The following is a 17,875-nucleotide window of genomic DNA, read 5'->3' on the forward strand; positions in this document are numbered from 1 at the left end:
CTGCAGTTTGCCCTGGGGTGGTCGCCTCTGCAGCTGCCGCATCGCTCTCCCTGGTCGCCATGCTGTGGGTTTTCCCGCCTGGGGGGGCGGGACACCTTGTGGACGGCCATTTCCCCATCAGACTCGGATTGAGTGGTTGCCTCGTCTGATGAGGTCGGGCCCGACTTGTGGATCTTATGGATCCCTCTTGCTTTTACCATAGCGGCGGCTGCTTGCTCCGACGTTTCAGCCGCTGTTGCCTCGTCGAGGACGTCTTTAAGCGGGGTCCTCTTCCTGCTGAGGAATTTCTTTTGCAGCCCCACATCTCGCATTCCAAAAACAATGCGGTCCCGGATGGCATTGTCCACATTGTCGAACTCACAGTTGGCAGCGAGTTGGCGGAGCGCTGCCATGAATTCCTTGATGGATTCACCTTCCCGCTGGTTTCTTTGCTGGAAGGTGAACCTGTTTGCGATGGGGGTGCCTGTAGGTGCATAGTGCTCCTGTAGGACTTCCTGCAGGTCGTTCCAGGACATCTCCTCGATGTCCCTGGGTGCCACGAGGTCAATCGCCATCTCCAGGACGTCCGATCCGCAATGAGCCAGGAAGAGGGCTCTTTTCCTCTCATCGTCGAGATTCTGGTATCCATTGCCTCGCAGGAACTGCCGGAATCGGACCATGTATGACCTCCACTTCTCCCGGGATGGGTCGAATGGGTTCAGCGCGGTCATCGGGGCTTGCGGGGTAGCCATTCTGGAAGTCGCTGTGGTGTAGTGACTTCAGCTCGTTGGGCGATCGTGCCGTGAGTCTTTCTCAGGTTCTCTTCTCTAGTCCTTCGTCGCCAGTGTTAGATCAGGCGCAGGAACAGAAGACGTGACCAGCTCGATACATGTAACAGCTTTATTTACAATGTAACAAGTAAAAGAAGACTGCTGGCGCGCTGCCGGAGCTCTCCTTATATTCGCTCCCGGCAGACGCACCGCCCCTAGACAGGGATTCAAATCTCCCGCCCGATGGCTGGCAGCCAATCAGGGCGGATGTCCTTATAAGGACATAACACTTAACATCATCAGACAAATTTACAGAATCATGTACGTTCCACTTGCATCAGTTACAATTTGCAATTCCCACCTTTAGACCTCTTCCAAACCAAGATTTGAATAAATCAAAAAAAGGGTGAAAACCTGGGTGCGTTTTACCCTCCGAATGTAGCCCCGCCCAGCTTTTCAAACGGAGGTTTCAGAGGCTGAAAAAAGCATCAGAAAAGAAGCTTCAGAAAAGAAGCCCCCAAACAGAACTTCAGAGGCTTTTTTTCTGAAGCTCTGTTTCGGAGGCTTTCAGAGGCAGGAAAAAAAAGTTTTTTCTGAAAGGGAGTTTCAGAAGTTTCAGAGGCAGGAAAAAAAGCAAAAAAAATAAAATAAAAGCAAGGCACAGAGCTCACAACCAAGGAACCTATTGCTAAAATTCACCTCTGGAACAGCTGATTGGGGATATTCCGGGAGTCTGATCCACCCACCAATCAGCTTTTTTCTTATTTTCCTCCCCAAAAACTAAGGTGTGTCTTATACTCTGAAAAATACGGTAGTTGTATTTGTCCTCCTTTGCCCTACAACTACCCCCTTTAGTCCCAAAGGTGTTTTTTCTAAAAGGTAACTGGACTTGACCTGGATGATTGAGGACATTCTTTTACTTTAGGTTTATTCTCTAAGGAGGATTCTCCCCAATTGTTCCGTATTCCATGTATGAAATCCCAAATATGCACGTTTTGCTGTTGAAAAGGAGTTTAATGCACAGTATAAGAAAAGTTTATTATGGATACATCACTTTTGCACTGGAGAGGAATTGCAAATAAACTCACAAAGTAAAAGCCTTTTTTTTTTTTTACCCAGATAGGCAAATAGGAAATCGATTTTGGTCTTATAAATTTAGACAAGATATTGGCCAAGTTGAAATAGAATTAAGAATATAGAAGGCTCCACTGTTTACAACACCTGGGAAGACATTTGTTATTATGGCAGCTCCTTCCACTCTGGCACACAAATCCTGCCGCAAAACATGATGAATTCAGTTTCCATATGTTTCACAATAAAAAAGAAATCCTTATTCACTTTAATTTCACCGTAAGCCCCATCTACTACCTCTGTACGAGAGGCTCCAGCTGCCTCTACACCCTCTTCGTTGACAGCAAAGATAATTGATTGACTAATCTGAGACACCATCGACTGAGTATTCCCAGTCATGCCAGATAAATTGGCTTTGCCTGGAGTAAACAGATCTTTCACCCCCATTTTTGAAAATGCAGAATTCATTGAATGGTTCATTTTCACTTTGAACTTTGGAAAAGAAATTTTAAGGTCTGCGTTTCTCATATTTGTGGGATCGATCCATCTTTGCAATTCTTCGAAAGAGAAATTCATTATAACCTGTCAAGTAAAATAGAAACCAATCCAAGAGTGAAAAAAAAATATTGGAGGGGAAAAAAGAACAAAACAGACAAATGGTTTTCCAAAATGCCAAACATCTTCACAATAACCACATTATCGTTTTGACATAATCTGATAAATTTATCTGCTGAAATGCTACTTCTTTTCAAGCTGCTGAGCAGTGCATCTGGGAAGAATGTATCTTGCTTCAGGGTTGTGAATATGTCTGCTTAAACCGGATATTCTCAATCTCATAGGCTGCCAGGCATTTACAGTTTATGCATTCCCTGTAAGGGAGATTTCTCTGACATGTAAATGAAGGGAAATAATCTAGACCAGGGGTCCCCAACCTTGGCAACTTTAAGACTTGTGGACTTCAACTCCACAAGTCCACAAGTCTTAAGGTTGCCAAGGTTGGAGACCCCTGATCTAGACTCCTTGCTGAAGAGAGAAAAAATGAGCCCTTTTAAAACAAAAGGCAGAATTTGAAGAGAAATGACAGCTGGGGTTTCCACCAATTCCCAATTCCCTCCAGCCACAGATTAAAATCAGGAATCCCAGGAAAGGGAGGGATATAATCTCTGTAGAGATAAAGGGCAAAAACTAGCATTGCCAAGATCCAAAAGATTTCACTGTTTGACTCTTCTCTCAACCCAGTCAACCTAACAGAGATTGTGAGAATGCTGAGGGAGAGAGAAAATTACTGCATGCATGCTGTTTTTTGTTCCTAGAGGAATAGTGAAATAAAAATGCTGGTCATACATACAATTTATTAATATGGTGTATGTTTTTTTTTCCTATCTAGGTTTTACTTTTTTTACCCATTATCCATTCATGTCACCCAATAGAGCAATGTCTTTCCTAAATCATATTAATTCAATATACAGGAATTAAGGGCAGAAGGTGCAGGTTCAGCCTTCAAAATGCAGCTTTTCCCAAATGCCAGGCCACAGTTCAGCACAGAGTCGAGAGCCTCCTAGTGCTAGCTGGTGTCATATTTTCATATATGGTGGCCATTGTTATTAGAATGGTTTAAGAGTAGGTGGCAGTTGGAGTAAGAGAACCACATTAATAAAAATTGACTCTCAATAGTACACACACATACAGAGAAGAGAGATACTACTGGAGAAAGAAAAATATTGCCTAACAACATGGCCAAATATTTCATATACTGGTCGTTGTAGAAGAGATAGGAATATCTCTTGTATATAAAGTAGTGTTCTCAGTACATCACTGAACATGAGACCAGACATGAACCAGTGGTCTTGGGGAAGACTGTTCGACACAGAAGATAGATAAGGAGAATATTTGTAGCTCAGAGTTGAATGGGGGGTCCATAGCGCTCTCTGAGCTTAGTTGTTTTCTTGCAGAAGTTTCATTATCCAAACTAAGTAATATCATTAGTCTTAGTACTAGCATTGATGATATTAAGTAGTTTGGGTAATGAAATGTCTGCAAGAAAATAACAAAGCTCAGGGAGCACCAAGGACCACACATACACACACACACACACACACACACACACACACACAGAGAGAGAGAGAGAGAGAGAGAGAGAGAGAGAGAGAGAGAGAGAGAGAGAGAGAGAGAGAGAGAGAGAGAGAGAGAGTGGCGGGGAGGGAGAGGGAGGGAGGGAGTGGGAGAGAGAATAGATTTGTGCAAAGGTGCCCAATACCTCCATGTGGAGATTCAATGTAAGGAGATATACGTGACAACTCACAAATGCCAGTGGATGCAGACAGCCATCCACTGCAAAAGAACACCTGCCTTCCCAATTATGATGAGAGAAGGCAGGAATCTGGGAAACTCTCAGTGGCTTTAAGGAGAGATTGTCTGAAAAAAGTATTTTTGCTGATACTGGATAATCGGCTATATTCTGGATAGTGAGTTTCTATTTCCCTCCCCCCCCCCCCCCAGTGATAAAGTCCTCAGGACAGTATTAGTCAGCAAATTTTGGCTAGTGTGTCACTAGAATAATTCCTGCTACTCTATGATAGCTAGCAACATTGATCTCTAGACTACCATTGCAAGCTAGTATATTGTTGCACACAAACTAAGGAATATGTTCAGTATACCAACAGATTTAAAATCCTACAGTTAGTTATTATACTGATAAACAATATGAGAAAAAAATATATCCAAGCTGAGATTTGAGAATTGTTTAGGACTAGAAACACAATTTCCTGTAATTCTATGATTTTTAAAAAGTTGTAGATGTAAATTTAGGGATGTGTGTTCAGATCTTTTACCAAGCATATTATTAAAATACAGATTCAAAACTCAAATTACCTCATCTGTAGATAGGCGGTTATCTGGCAGAAAAAAGTACATAGACAGAATGTCATCAACATAAGGAAGCTGCACCACTTGCATTGATGGATTCGATATATTAGCTATGTTAAATCTGCCCCTTTGAGTCATCATATCCACATAAATGCTCTGATCCTATAAGAAAGAAAGTAATGTTTAAAAGTAAAACAATAACAATATCAGGAGTTTCAAGATGAAATGTTGAGTATAGTAAGCCAAGGCCAACTGTAATACCAGTTTTTCACCTCAGACTCTGATAATTCAAGATACCACCTAATATATAGATTTTGTGTTCCCACCATGGTCAACAAGGCTGTTACTTTTAATTGTTTGATAGAATTATGACTTTCCCTAGTTTTTTATATACTGTACCTGGCAATTCCAAAAGACTCCTCTGTATGTATTTCTTGGATTAAATGGAAATTTCCACCTTCCTTGGAAAGAGGTTGTATTTAATAAGATCAGGGAAGTTGATTGATCAATGGAGTGAGGAGGAAAGAAATCCTTGATAACACCTTTAGGAAAAGACATTGAATGAAAATATCTGCAAATGGTGGAATAATGTCAATGAATCACTTCTTTCTACAACACAATTTTTAAGTCCGAGAATAGAAAAAAATACACAAAACATCAAAATCCAAGATAAATGAAAGAGTGAAAACGTAAGCCTAAAATGACCTGATTTCATTCACTCATTATATTTATGTAGCCACCTATCTCACTCTGGGAAGTAAACAATAAAAAAAAACACAATAACTTAAAGGAAGAATGACACCAGAGATACACGTAACACAGTGTTAAAAACTTAGACATAATGGAGCCATCTTGTGGGTTCCCTGTATCTAAGGGAAGGTTGGACCCAACTCTGCAAATCCTTTATCTAAAGTCATGGATGAGGATCACAAAGGTTCATTGAGCTGAAGGCCTGAAACTCTGAGCCTCTGATATATTGCAGATTGGCAATACACTCAGGCCTACCCCAGACCATAGGTTAATTTTCTCTTCTTCAGCATCTTGGTAGGACATATTCATTGACCCTTCCCTGCTCTACAAATCTTTTTGTATGTATACCTGTAATATTTAAAATTCATGAATGACCTTTTTGGCATTTAAAGTGGCAGGTTAAAGTATACAGGAATTGGCCTCATGCTTCATCTCACTCCACAGCACATCAGCCCATAAAAATCCACTGCACATCACTAATTTTTCTTGCAGCAGAAAGTCCATTGTCTGTCCTCTCCCGTTAGTTCGCAATGACTAAACGTTCTGCTTCTTGATATTCAGTGTGGGAAATCCAATGAGCAACGTATGATATCTTACCATTTGTTTTCCTTTCAACCCAGGAATTAATTTTCTGTCTAGCTTCCTCAGCTGCATTCATAAAATCAACTTTTTCGAAATCCGAATTGTATATCTCATTAACACACTTTTTGTAATGCTGCACCAAACGAAAGAAGACATAGCAATATATTCATTCACCTATTATCACATGCACTGAATCAATAAATCTAGTTGACACTGGTTAGTGAAACTTTGTCCTAGAAGAATAAAATTCCTAGTGTTTGAATGACATCATTGCCTGGAAAAGTGTGTGTGTGTATCAAACCGCATTTGCCAAAGAGTTACCTTATCTTATCATCCACTATTTTACTGTTTAATGTTTTGTTTGCTGTTATGCAGAAATGAATATTCATGGGAAACAAACATGGTCCTAGATTTTGAAATTGCTTCTAATAATGGAGCAATGCATGTTATTGGCCCTAGGTGAAGGAACATTTTCACATACATTAAACCTAATATGTTAACCCAGACTTTCCCCATGTGTGCATTGCAGTTTGCCAGAAGTCTTATACCTGATCTAACCTAATTTCCTGCTTCACAAAACATGATACCTGTAGAATTTCTAGTAAACCACTAGAATCCATCAACATTGGATTAAGAAGGGAAGAGAGAAAAAGCGTTCTTTCTTACCTCCAGGAAATCTTCAGCCTTTGATCCATATATCCGGCCACCTATCTTCAGCATATGATATTTGGAATGCTGGTTGAGGATTGTTAGGATTTGCTTGAACCGGCTGTGAAATCCTCCAGGTATATCACACTCAGTCCCAGAATGCTTCAAGCAGCAAAGGATAGCAGATTTACAATCATATAAATCATATTTGCCAACATCCTCCAAAACAGGGGTCACCAACCTTTCAGACCTCAGAGACCATTAAATTCATAATTTTAAATCCCACGGACCACTAATACAATCTGCCTAATGACCGGCTGGGTGGACATGGCTGGGTGGTCATGTGACTGGGTGGGAATGTGGCTGGGTGGACGTGGTCAACTCAATGTCACTCACATCGAGGGGTGCCTCACCAGCCTCTACTCACCCTTCCCCTCCCCTCCCCTCCCAGCCACCTCTCCCCACCCAGGCTCCTTAGGGCCCCAACAGGAAGCAGTTGTTGGAGCTAAGCAGCCACCACGAGAAAGAATTAGCAAAACAGCTCAGTTCAAATTGGATCTGACTGAGAAGGAGGCTCAGCAGAAGCACCTCACTGAGAACTATGAGCATAGGCTTTCCAAGCAGAGGGAAGACCTGCGGGAGTGCAAGGCCAGGTATTGGCATCTGGAGGCTCAGTGAGCTGAGATGGTCAGCCAGTTCCATCCATGATGCATTCCCACTGGAACAAAGCTCTTTGCCACCAGCAGCACTTCCCTCCAGCCTTTCCCAAAGCCCCGCACCAGGAGGCTGAAGCAGACCCCAAGTCAGAATTTCTTCCCGACTCTGACCCACACAAGAAGACCCTGAATTTTTCTGCCGACCACCAAAATTTTCTTGTGGACAAAGACCACCAGTTGGTGACCACTGCTCCAAAATATCCTCCAAAGACTGTATTGCTATTATTCTTCTCATCCTTCCTATTACCTATCTCCTCCCACTTATGACTATAACCATGTTGCTTGTATTTTTATGATTTATATTATTCTGTTTGTTTCCTAGTATGATTTGATTGCTTATTAGTAACCTATGACTATCACTAAGTGTTGTATTTTATGATTCTTGATGAATGTATATTTTTTTCTTTTTTCTTTCCTTTTATGTACACTGAGAGCATATGTACCAAAGACAAATTCCTCGTGTGTCCAATCACACTTGGCCAATAATGAATTCTATTCTATTCTATTCTATTCTATTCTATTCTATTCTATTCTATTCCATTCCATTCCATTCCATTCCATTCCATTCCATTCCATTCCATTCTATTCTATTCTATTCTATTCTATTCTATTCTATTCTATTCTATTCTAAATATTTACATTTACCATAACTCATAACAGAGTAACTCATAATAGCAATAGCACTTAGACTTATATCCCATTTCACAGAGCCTCTCTAAGTGGTTTACAGACTCAGCATATTGCCCCCAACAAGTTGGGTCATTATTTTACTGACCTCGGAAGGATGGAAAGCTGAGTCAATCTTGAGCCTGGTGAGATTCAAACTGCCAAACTGCTGACAATCAGCAGTGCCTGCAGTACTGCATTCTAACTCGCTGCTGCACCATGGCTCATAACAACACATATATGACAATTCTTAGCTAAACGGTTTCAAGATGTGAATATATGTTTTATTTTTACAGCAGAAGTCCTCTTAGGGGTCATTGTCCTGATCCTTGAGATATTCTCCTTTAAGATGAGAGTCTAGGAAGTGAGCCATTATTCTTATCCATTACTTTGTGGACAATACAGGTTGGGCCCAATCACTTAAACATCATAACAGATTTGGGTTAGGATATACAATTCTGATTGCCGATATTTAATATTTCTTTACTAAGAAAGAAATTATTTTCTATTTTTCAAGTGCTTAGAACACTTTATACCAAAGAGTTCATTTAATAGAGTTAGTAAAATGAAATTCAAGTAAAATGAGAATTTTCTTACAGGCCCATCTGTAGGGGTCACAGTTTCTGGCCATCTCCAGAAGTGAAGAGCCTGCAAAACAAAATATATAAGTTTTCTCCCAATTTGTCTTTGTTGGGTATAAGATCAGGCTAAAGCTGACGTACCTCAAGATGAAGCAAGCAAGGAAACATGGAACAAAGTTGTTAAAGAAACAAAGGAAAAAATGTCACCTGAACCAGACAAAAGAAGTTGAACTTGAGCGGAGAAGAAACCCCTTCACAAATCCTCTGAACAGCTACCAGACTTTTAAATCAACAGAGCAATGACTTTTGGGGATAAAAGAGGTCCCAAAGCCTGCCTACTCTGGGAGTCATCTTTGAATCCGGACTTAGCGACTCCCATCTCTCTGGTTAGTGTCTGCCAGCCTAGGACATGGGCAAGTGTGGATGAGTGTGTGTGTGCGTGTGCCCCACCCCAACAACCTGGCCAATGATAATGGATGATACAATGGAATTCTCAGAGCTTGGAAAAGAGGACGGATGTTTCCAAAATATTGAAGAATATGAAGAGATGGGACATTCCTTTCATGGCTATAAACAGATAGCACCACGTCTGCCTTGCCCTCAAAGCTACCAACATTATGTAACCTAACTCATATTTTCCCTCGCAATACACCTGATTAATTAACCTGTCACAATCAAGCTTTCTTCTGCTTGGGGCTTTACAGATGCTAGAAATGAAAAAAACTAATGAGTGTGTTATTTTTTTAAAGTTATTTAAAACATAGTGGGGTTTGTATTTTTAGTATTATTATTATTGCAATATGACAAACAAAACTGCAGGAAGTGGGGATATGTCCATTTTGGAAAGTCCTCATTTTCCTGCTAGTCTTACATATCCTCTAATGAATGCTGTTCCTGCAGAAAATACTGAAAAATAGTTATGTCCTGTTAAATTACATGAAGACATGGCCAGGCCACTTGGACGCTCAAGTATCATCTCAAAATGGCAAATGTATCTTTCAGCACCTGACATAAAAGTGGGCTAGCTCTTAACCAAGAAAACTTGTTTGTCATTGTTCATCTTTAATTATATGCCATCCAATAGGGGCTGCGGTGGCTCATGTGGTTAAGAGACCGAATCAGAAGGCCATTGAAAGGATGACAGCTCAGAAGTTCTAAACCCGGGAGCCGCATAATGGAATGAGTTCCCTCATCCATTTGACCCAGCTCCTGCCGGTTGAGCATACCAAGGCACAAATACAGAGCCATATTTGGACATCACCGACTCTTCTTGTTTCTGATCATCTTATCTCCTGAGCTTCTTGCATCACCTTGTCTACTTGTTAGGGTTATGATAATTTTCCAAAAAGGTGTTTGAAAACCATTGCTCTGTGTCATTTTTGCTGAACTGGAGGGCAGAAATATTCTAGCCACTCATCCTCTCCCCTGCTTTATACAAATACCGTCACTATACAAAGCTTTAAAACTCAGGAAGATAGAAAAGACAGGAGTTTTCTATGGGGTATTAAATTAGTAAGCCATTGTCATTACTGGATGCCAAGAAGTTTTGGGGATTTGTATATGTGTGACTCTGTGTGTGTTAGTTATATATTAATTTTACTAGTTTTGGAGTGAATATTCTTACCCACCAGGAGTTTTGTTGGAATGTGATTGTCAGTAAGAATGAAGATTGAATAAGGAGGAACATAAGTAAATATTTCCTTTGTGCATGGTGACATGCTTATTGCAAAAATGCACAGTTTTCTTTACATTTGTTATATCATTTCCTCACTGAAGATCCATAAAGGTTCCTTTCCAAGGAATTTTGGAAAGTCCAGTTGGGAAGAAAGGCTACTAATCAGGAGAGATTTCCCCATGGTTCCATGCAGATATTCATATGACAGATACCAGGAAGAAACATTTTCTAGCAATAACATAGATGTGATTATATGTGTGACCTATAGTTAATAATTTAATAAGACTTAAAATAACTATTTTAAGGAACACAAGTACTTGAGGACACTTACCTTTCTTATTTCATCAGCAGTGGTTTTGCCACTGCCAATCAAGAGCATGCCTAATGCCATTTCCGCACCGATTGAGAATGAAATGACATTTTTCCCAGAGTTGTCCTGCATTTGCAATTTGAAAAGTTCTACAGCAAAATTGCCATTAGCCTGAACAAAGTCTTTCATGGTGGAGCTAATAGTACCTGCAACAGTAAAGAAATGAGATCAATAGTTTGTACTGACATTTGTTTTTTTCCTTTGTACAAGAGAGAATAATGGAAAAATGACAAATACCAGCTAATCTATAACTGCTGCATGAATAAACTACACTGATGGTACATTTTTATGGCTTAGCCCTTCCCTTTTCATTGTCTACATTCACACTAAGGTGAAGGTGGGCCAAATAAATATATCTGAAGCTTAAGCATCTACCTCTTCTAATATATTTGAAAATTAGAACTCCTAAGCACTTTTTAAAGAATCAGGATTTTTTGTCATTACATTTGAACTAGCAAAAATCATGATTAGCTTGAAATCTTGTTTGTTTAAAAACACCATCCTATCAAAACTACAGTTTTGCTTCCCATGTTCCCATAAATCAAAATTGATGCTAAACCGTGTCTTCATTCATTCATCAATGAACTGGGTGAGCTGAAAACTGAATCACCTGCTTTCAAGCTGCTTATGGATACAGGTTACGGGAGAACCAAAGTGAGGAATGGGAGGGGTATCTTCAGACTTGCAAGATTGATGTCAGTCTTAGGCATGCATGCAATTGTGTCAGAAGCACCAAGGTGCTTCCGGATTGAAAGAATTAACCAGTGACATCACCGTTGCCCGAGGAACACCCAATTGGGAGCCCCTTTCACACTCCCATTAATGTGTCCACCAAAGGATGCCTATCTATCTACTTGCAATTGCTCACTTTTGAACTGCTTTTGAACTGCTAGGTTGGAGAGCGCACTGTCCTTCAGCCTCACTTGGTCTCAAACATGGGCTTGCTAAATTGTCAACCCAGTGTCCTAACTACATGAGCCATTCTGTTTCCATCAGACCTATGGGGAGATCCAGACAAGGAGACAGGAGTACTAACTTTATCTTTCTTGTAAGATTTCATTAACAGAAACTTGCAAGTCTAAAAGTACCTATCCAGTCCCTCACTTTTACTCTCCTGAAAATTAGGGAGGGTCCCTTCTGAGTTGCTTTTTGCCACCCCTCCCTGTTCAGAGTCAAATTTGGTTTATCCCATCTTTGTCTTGGCTTCACCTGTTCCCCCTGTCTCCCAAAATCATTCTCACATACCATTAAAAAAGGAAAGACAAGGCTATAAAGCAGGGGTGTCAAACTCAATTTCATTGAGGGCTGCATCAGGGTTGTGTTTGACCTCGGGGGATGGGATGGGCATGGCTGAGGTGGGTATGGCCAGATCGATTTCACTCGTATTGGGCGTGGTGTGACTGTGGTGGCCTGAGCACCCTGCCAGTCAAAACAACCTCCTGAGCTCCGTTTTCAGCTGTGACCACCTCCTGCAACCCTCTGCCAGCAAAAATGGAGCTCAGGACCCCGTTTTGGCTGGCAGAGGCACCATGGGCTGGTCCTTCATTGTTTCCAGAGCGGCCCTGCATGCCAGATCTAAGTACCCCGTGGGCCTGATCTGGCCCGCGGGCCTTGAGTTTGACACCCCTGCTGTAAAGTAATACAAAAAAAACATGTTTCATTCTACATTTATTAGGTAGCCATACTAGTATGCAAATAAGGCCACTGTCTATAGCAACCTTGCAGCCGCCTCATCTTCTTCATTCACCAGAACAACTAGACACAAGAACAGTTTTTTCCCGAATGCCATCACTCTGCTAAACAAATAATTCCCTCAACACTGTCAAACTATTTACTAAATCTGCACTACTGTTAATCTTCTCATCGTTCCCACAACCCATCTCCTTCCACTTATGACTGTATGACTGTAATTTTGTTGCTTGTATCCTTACAATTTATATTGATATTGTTTCCTGATTGCTTATTTGTACCCTATGACTATAATTAAGTGTTGTACCTTATGATTCTTGATGAATGTATCTGTTCTTTTATGTACACTGAGAGCATATGCACCAAGACAAATTCCTTGTGTGTCCAAATCACACTTGGCCAATAAAGAATTCTATTCTATTCTATTCTAATTTCCAGGAACCAAAAATTGGGAGCCACGCTTTTTTTTTTTTATGTGATCAAGCCAAACTATTTTGGCAAAAATGGTAGATGGAGTACGGCAGTGCGGCAGTTTGATATGAAGCCATATTTGATTAAGTCTGATTTTAAAAGCTTGCTCCTATTCTTATCCTGTGTTTCTACTTTGGAAAGCATGCAGTTAATGTGATCTTATATAGGAAGGCAAAACCTGTTACCACTTGTGAGGAAAACTTCTATTAAGGATCTTTCCAAAACAAACAGAACCACACATCTGGGCAAGCGCAACTAATAATCAGCAAAAGTGGCTCCAGTTTCAATTTTTTTGAAAATGAGAATGACAATGCCAGGTATGGGGACAAGCTGATCCAACTGGCAAATCATTTGATATATCAAAAACAGAAAGCAATAACATGGAAAGACAAAAACAGGACTCAGAACAAGGCTTTGAGGAAGGCTATATAGAAGAGAGACAGAGAGGGAGGGAGGGAGAGAGGGAGGGAGGGAGGGAGGATGTCTGGCAGATTGAGAGGTTTCAAGTATACGTTACTTCATTGTGCATACAATATCGTTATTTCATTGTACATCCTCCAGTACTTCCTTATTATTTCCTTATTGCTTTTTTATTTTTTAATAATTATTATTATTTTACACCAGGATTTAATGATTCCAGGCTCTGTAGGATCATTCAGTCAATCTCCAGCATGATCCTCACTTTTATGTGGTTTTAATTTTAATTTCTGCTCATTAATATTGTTCACCATTTTTTTCTGCACATCATTGTTCTTATAGATCAGAACAATTAATTATTATTAATATATACCCTCCTGCCTCCTTATGGTCAGGAATCTGCATCATTGGATGTATACCTTCAACACTAAAAACTCCTAGATTAAAGGGAAAGGAAGGAAGCAGAGCCTTAAATAAAGTGTGAGCTAGCCATTCATGGAGAATCTTTGTTCAGTTTGTCTCTTCCTTCAAGAAAGACACAAACCCAATTAATACAGAAACCTCATTGTCTGCAACAGAAGCATAAGGTTTCTCTCTTCCTGATTTTACAGACTGTGCCTCCATTGGCTGCTTTCTCTACAACCACAGCCCCATGGGGATTACTGTACCGTGGGAATGACACTAATTTAGATTTTCCTTAGACAAGATTCAGGATAAATATCGAGTGGAGTAGTAAAGCTGAAATAGAAAGAAAAGCTGCCTTCATGAAGTCTAATCAGAAGGCACAGATAGGTAGGGAAGTTGAGTATGTATACCGCACATCTGTTTTAGGAAGCAGGGTGATGAGTTAAAGAACCCAGCATAACATGTTGCAGCTTGTTTAGATGAAAGTTAGTTATGCAATTGGATTTGGGTTCACACAAACCACAGTATAGCTTCCTGGACAGTGGTGGGATTCAAATAATTTAACAACCGGTTCTCTGCCCTAATGATTTCTTCCAACAATCAGTTTGCCAAATAGCTCAGAAATTTAACAACCGGTTCTCCCGAAGTGGTGCAAACTGGTTGAATCCCCCCACTGTTCCTGGGTTTCTTTAATGCAGTTTATACAGTAAGCTGTGTTTTAGTGCCCTTAAGATATCCCAAGTATTTATAGCTTTTATGTTCCTCATTTTGAACATTTAACATGAAGATCTGCTATAAAAAGGAATGCTTGCCTAATAAAACACAATTAAATCCACTGAACAATAGAGGTTACACCTTGTTCACAATGGCCAGAGATTATTCTGATTCTTCTTGAACAGATTTCTTGTGGAGGAAGTCTTCTTGCTGTGATCTTCTTCTCTGCTTAATGGGACATCTCTTTACTCTTTGCCTGACTTGAGCTTTGTCTGATTAACAATGGAGTTTGACTTCAACTCTCCTTTTTTTCCAGCATGCCAAATCAGTCAGTTCATTTTAAGAATTATATTCTTTCACCAGGGATTTTGAATCAGGTGCATCGTACATGTATTCACACGCCCATGTAAGGGATGGTGTTTTGATTGCAATTAGCCTATGCAGATCTCCAGAGAAACCAAGACGTGAGCAGGTCCAGAATTCTATCAGAGTAAGATGTTTGGTACACTGTAATTATGTTAATATTAATATTATTTCTTCTTTTTTTGTGGTAAGATAGGGTATTTAATGGAGGTATAGAATATTTCATTTAGAATACAGTATGAAGGGAGAGGGCTGTAAACTGTAAATTAAGTTCTACCATCAACAACATCCATGCTTCTTTTGAAAAGGAAAAGCGTCGTATTAACGTAAGTTAAATGTGACTTAACTTAGAGATTGGGTTAACAGTATAACAGAAGGGACCTTGGAATTCTTCTAGTCCAACCTCTGCTCAGGCAGGAAACCCTATACCATTTCAGACAAATGGTCATCCAATCTCTCCATAAAAACTTCCAGTGTTGAAGCACCCACAATTTCTGGAAGCAAATCATTCCACTGATTAATTGTTCTAATGGCCAGGAAATTTCTCCTTAGTTCTAGGTTGGATCTCTCTTTGATTAATTTCCATCCATTGATTCTTGTCCTGCCTTCAGGTGCTCTGTGGAATAGGTTAGCCCCCTCTTCTTTGTGGCAGCTCCTTAGGTATTGGAACATTACTCCTATGATGTCATTCCTAGTTTTGTTTTCATTAAACAAACATATCCAATTCCAGCAACCGTTCTGTATATGTTTTATCCTGCAGTCCCCTAATCATCTTTGTTGCTCTTCTCTGTACTCTTTCTAGAGTCTCAACATTTTTTTACATCAGGTTCAGAGATGGGTTTCAGCAGATTCTGACCAGTTCCGAAGAACTGGTAGCGGAAATTTTGAGTGGTTCGGAGAACTGGCAAATACCACCTCTGGCTGGCCGCACAGTGTGATGGGAATGGAGATTTTGCAATATCCTTCCCACAGGAGTGGGGAGGGAATAGGGATTTTGCAGCATCCTTCCCCTGGAGTGGAGTGGAAATGGAGATTTTACAGTATCCTTCCCCTGCCATGCCCACCAAGCCACGCCCACAAAACCGGTAGTAAATTTTTTTTAAAAAAAAATGTGAAACACACCACTGATCGGGTTGGAGATACATTTACATACATCTATCCAACTGATATTTTGATCAGAGCAAAAGGACGTACTATATGTCATATAAGCTTCCCATGTCAGATTCAGCCCCTTATGACCAATAAGAATGATAAATTTATTTTTGGTTCTTAAAGAGTATGACATGGTTATTCTCATGATTAATACATAGGGACCTAATTTGGACTCTTCTAGTATATTGCATAAGTACTTTCACTATTTAGCAGAGTTATCATATCCTACATTATTATGGAAGTGAGCCTTCATGATATTTCTGTCTTTAAACTAGACAGAAGTTACCTAATAATAATTAGCAGAAAGCTACAATTCAAAGATTGATGGCAGGGTTAAATTTGAATTGAATTTGAATTGAATTGAATGTATTAAATTTTTATACCGCCCTTCTCCCAGAGGGACTCAGGGCGGTGAACAGCCAGGATTAAAATACATACAATATGAAAATTAAAACATAATTAAATCCATTTGGCTTCCCCAATTTAAAACGCCTTACCCATAAAACAACTAAAAATTTTAAGCCAGCCCGGCTTGCTGAAAGAAGAAGGTTTTCAGAGCCCGGTGGAAAGTACGGAGGTCCGGGATCAATCGTATCCCTGGGGGTAGCTCGTTCCAGAGGGCGGGTGCCCCCACAGAGAAGGCTCTCCCCTGGGGGTCGCCAGTCAACATTGCTTGACCGACGGCACCCTGAGGAGACCCTCTCTGTGGGAGCGTATTGGTCGGTGGGAGGTTGTCGGTGGCAGAAGGTGGTCTCGTAGGTACCCAGGGCCTAAGCCATGGAGTGCTTTAAAGGTGGTAACCAACATCTTGAAGCGCACCCGGAAGACCACCGGAAGCCAGTGCAGCTCGCGCAGGAGAGGTGTTACATGGGAGTGCCATGTTGCCCCCATAATCACCCGCGCGGCTGCATTCTGGACCAGTTGGAGCCTCTGGGTGCTCCTCAAGGAGAGCCCCATGTAGAGATCATTACAATAGTCCAGGCGGGAAGTAACGAGGGCGTGAGTGACCGTGCATAAGGAGTCCCGATCCAGAAAGGGGCGCAACTGGCGTATCAAGCGAACCTGATAAAAAGCCCCCATGGCCACGGCCGTCATGTGCTCTTCTAAAGACAGCCATACATCCAGGAGGACACCCAAGTTATGAGCCCTCTCCGTGGGGGCCAATGACTCGCCCCCGATAGCCAGCAATGGCACCAGCTGGCTATATCGGGACGCCGGCAACCACAGCCACTCGGTCTTGGAGGGGTTGAGTCGGAGCCTGTTCCTCCCCATCCAGACCCGCACGGCCTCCAGGCACTGGGACATCACTTCAAGGGCACCATTGGGGTGGTCTGGGGTGGACATGTACAGCTGAGTATCATCAGCATACAGATGGCACTGCACCCCAAATCCACGGATGATCTCACCCAGCGGCTTCACATAAATGTTGAACAGGAGAGGTGAGAGGACCGACCCTTGCGGCACCCCACAAACAAGGTGCCTTGAGGTCGACCTCTGCCCCCCAGCCAACACGGACTGTGACTGGTCAGAGAGATAGGAGGAGAACCACCATAACACAGTGCCTCCCACTCCCAACCCTTCCAACCGGCGCAGCATGATACCATGCTCGATGGTATCAAAAGCCGCTGAGAGACAGAGGAACAACCCCTCCTGAGCCCTCCAGAGATCATCAACCAATGCGACCAATGCCATTTCCGTGCTGTACCCGGGCCTAAACTGGACTGGAGCGGATCTAGATAGACAGTTTCATCCAGGTACTGTGGGAGCTGTCGCACAACCACACTCTCCACAACCTTCGCCACAAAGCGAAGGTTGGAGACTAGGCGGTAGTTTGCCAAAACAGCCGGGTCCAGAGAGGGCTTCTTGAGGAGCGGCCTCACCACCGCCTCTTTCAAGGTGGGAGGCAAGAAACCCTCACTCAAAGAAGTGTTTATAATCCTCTGGAGCCAGTCTCGTGTAACCTCCCGGGTAGCCAGCACCAGCCAGGAGGG

General features: G+C 41.5%; 1 protein-coding gene across 1 annotated transcript; it reads right to left on the minus strand.

Annotated features, from left to right (window-relative positions):
• Positions 1-1,988: 1,988 nt before the first annotated feature.
• On the minus strand, positions 1,989-10,802 carry LOC139316012 (serpin B9-like). Its single transcript, XM_070942555.1, has 7 exons — positions 10,635-10,802; positions 8,645-8,695; positions 6,684-6,827; positions 6,033-6,150; positions 5,085-5,227; positions 4,692-4,847; positions 1,989-2,402 (listed from the first exon to the last, which is right to left on the minus strand). The coding sequence occupies exons 1-7, from the start codon at positions 10,800-10,802 to the stop codon at positions 1,989-1,991; spliced, it is 1,194 nt and encodes a 397-aa protein (XP_070798656.1).
• Positions 10,803-17,875: the final 7,073 nt, after the last annotated feature.

The sequence above is a fragment of the Pituophis catenifer genome, unplaced genomic scaffold (genome assembly GCF_029215685.1).
Source record: "Pituophis catenifer annectens isolate HBS135680 unplaced genomic scaffold, rPitCat1.0.hap2 SCAF_3, whole genome shotgun sequence".
NCBI lineage: Eukaryota > Metazoa > Chordata > Lepidosauria > Squamata > Colubridae > Pituophis > Pituophis catenifer.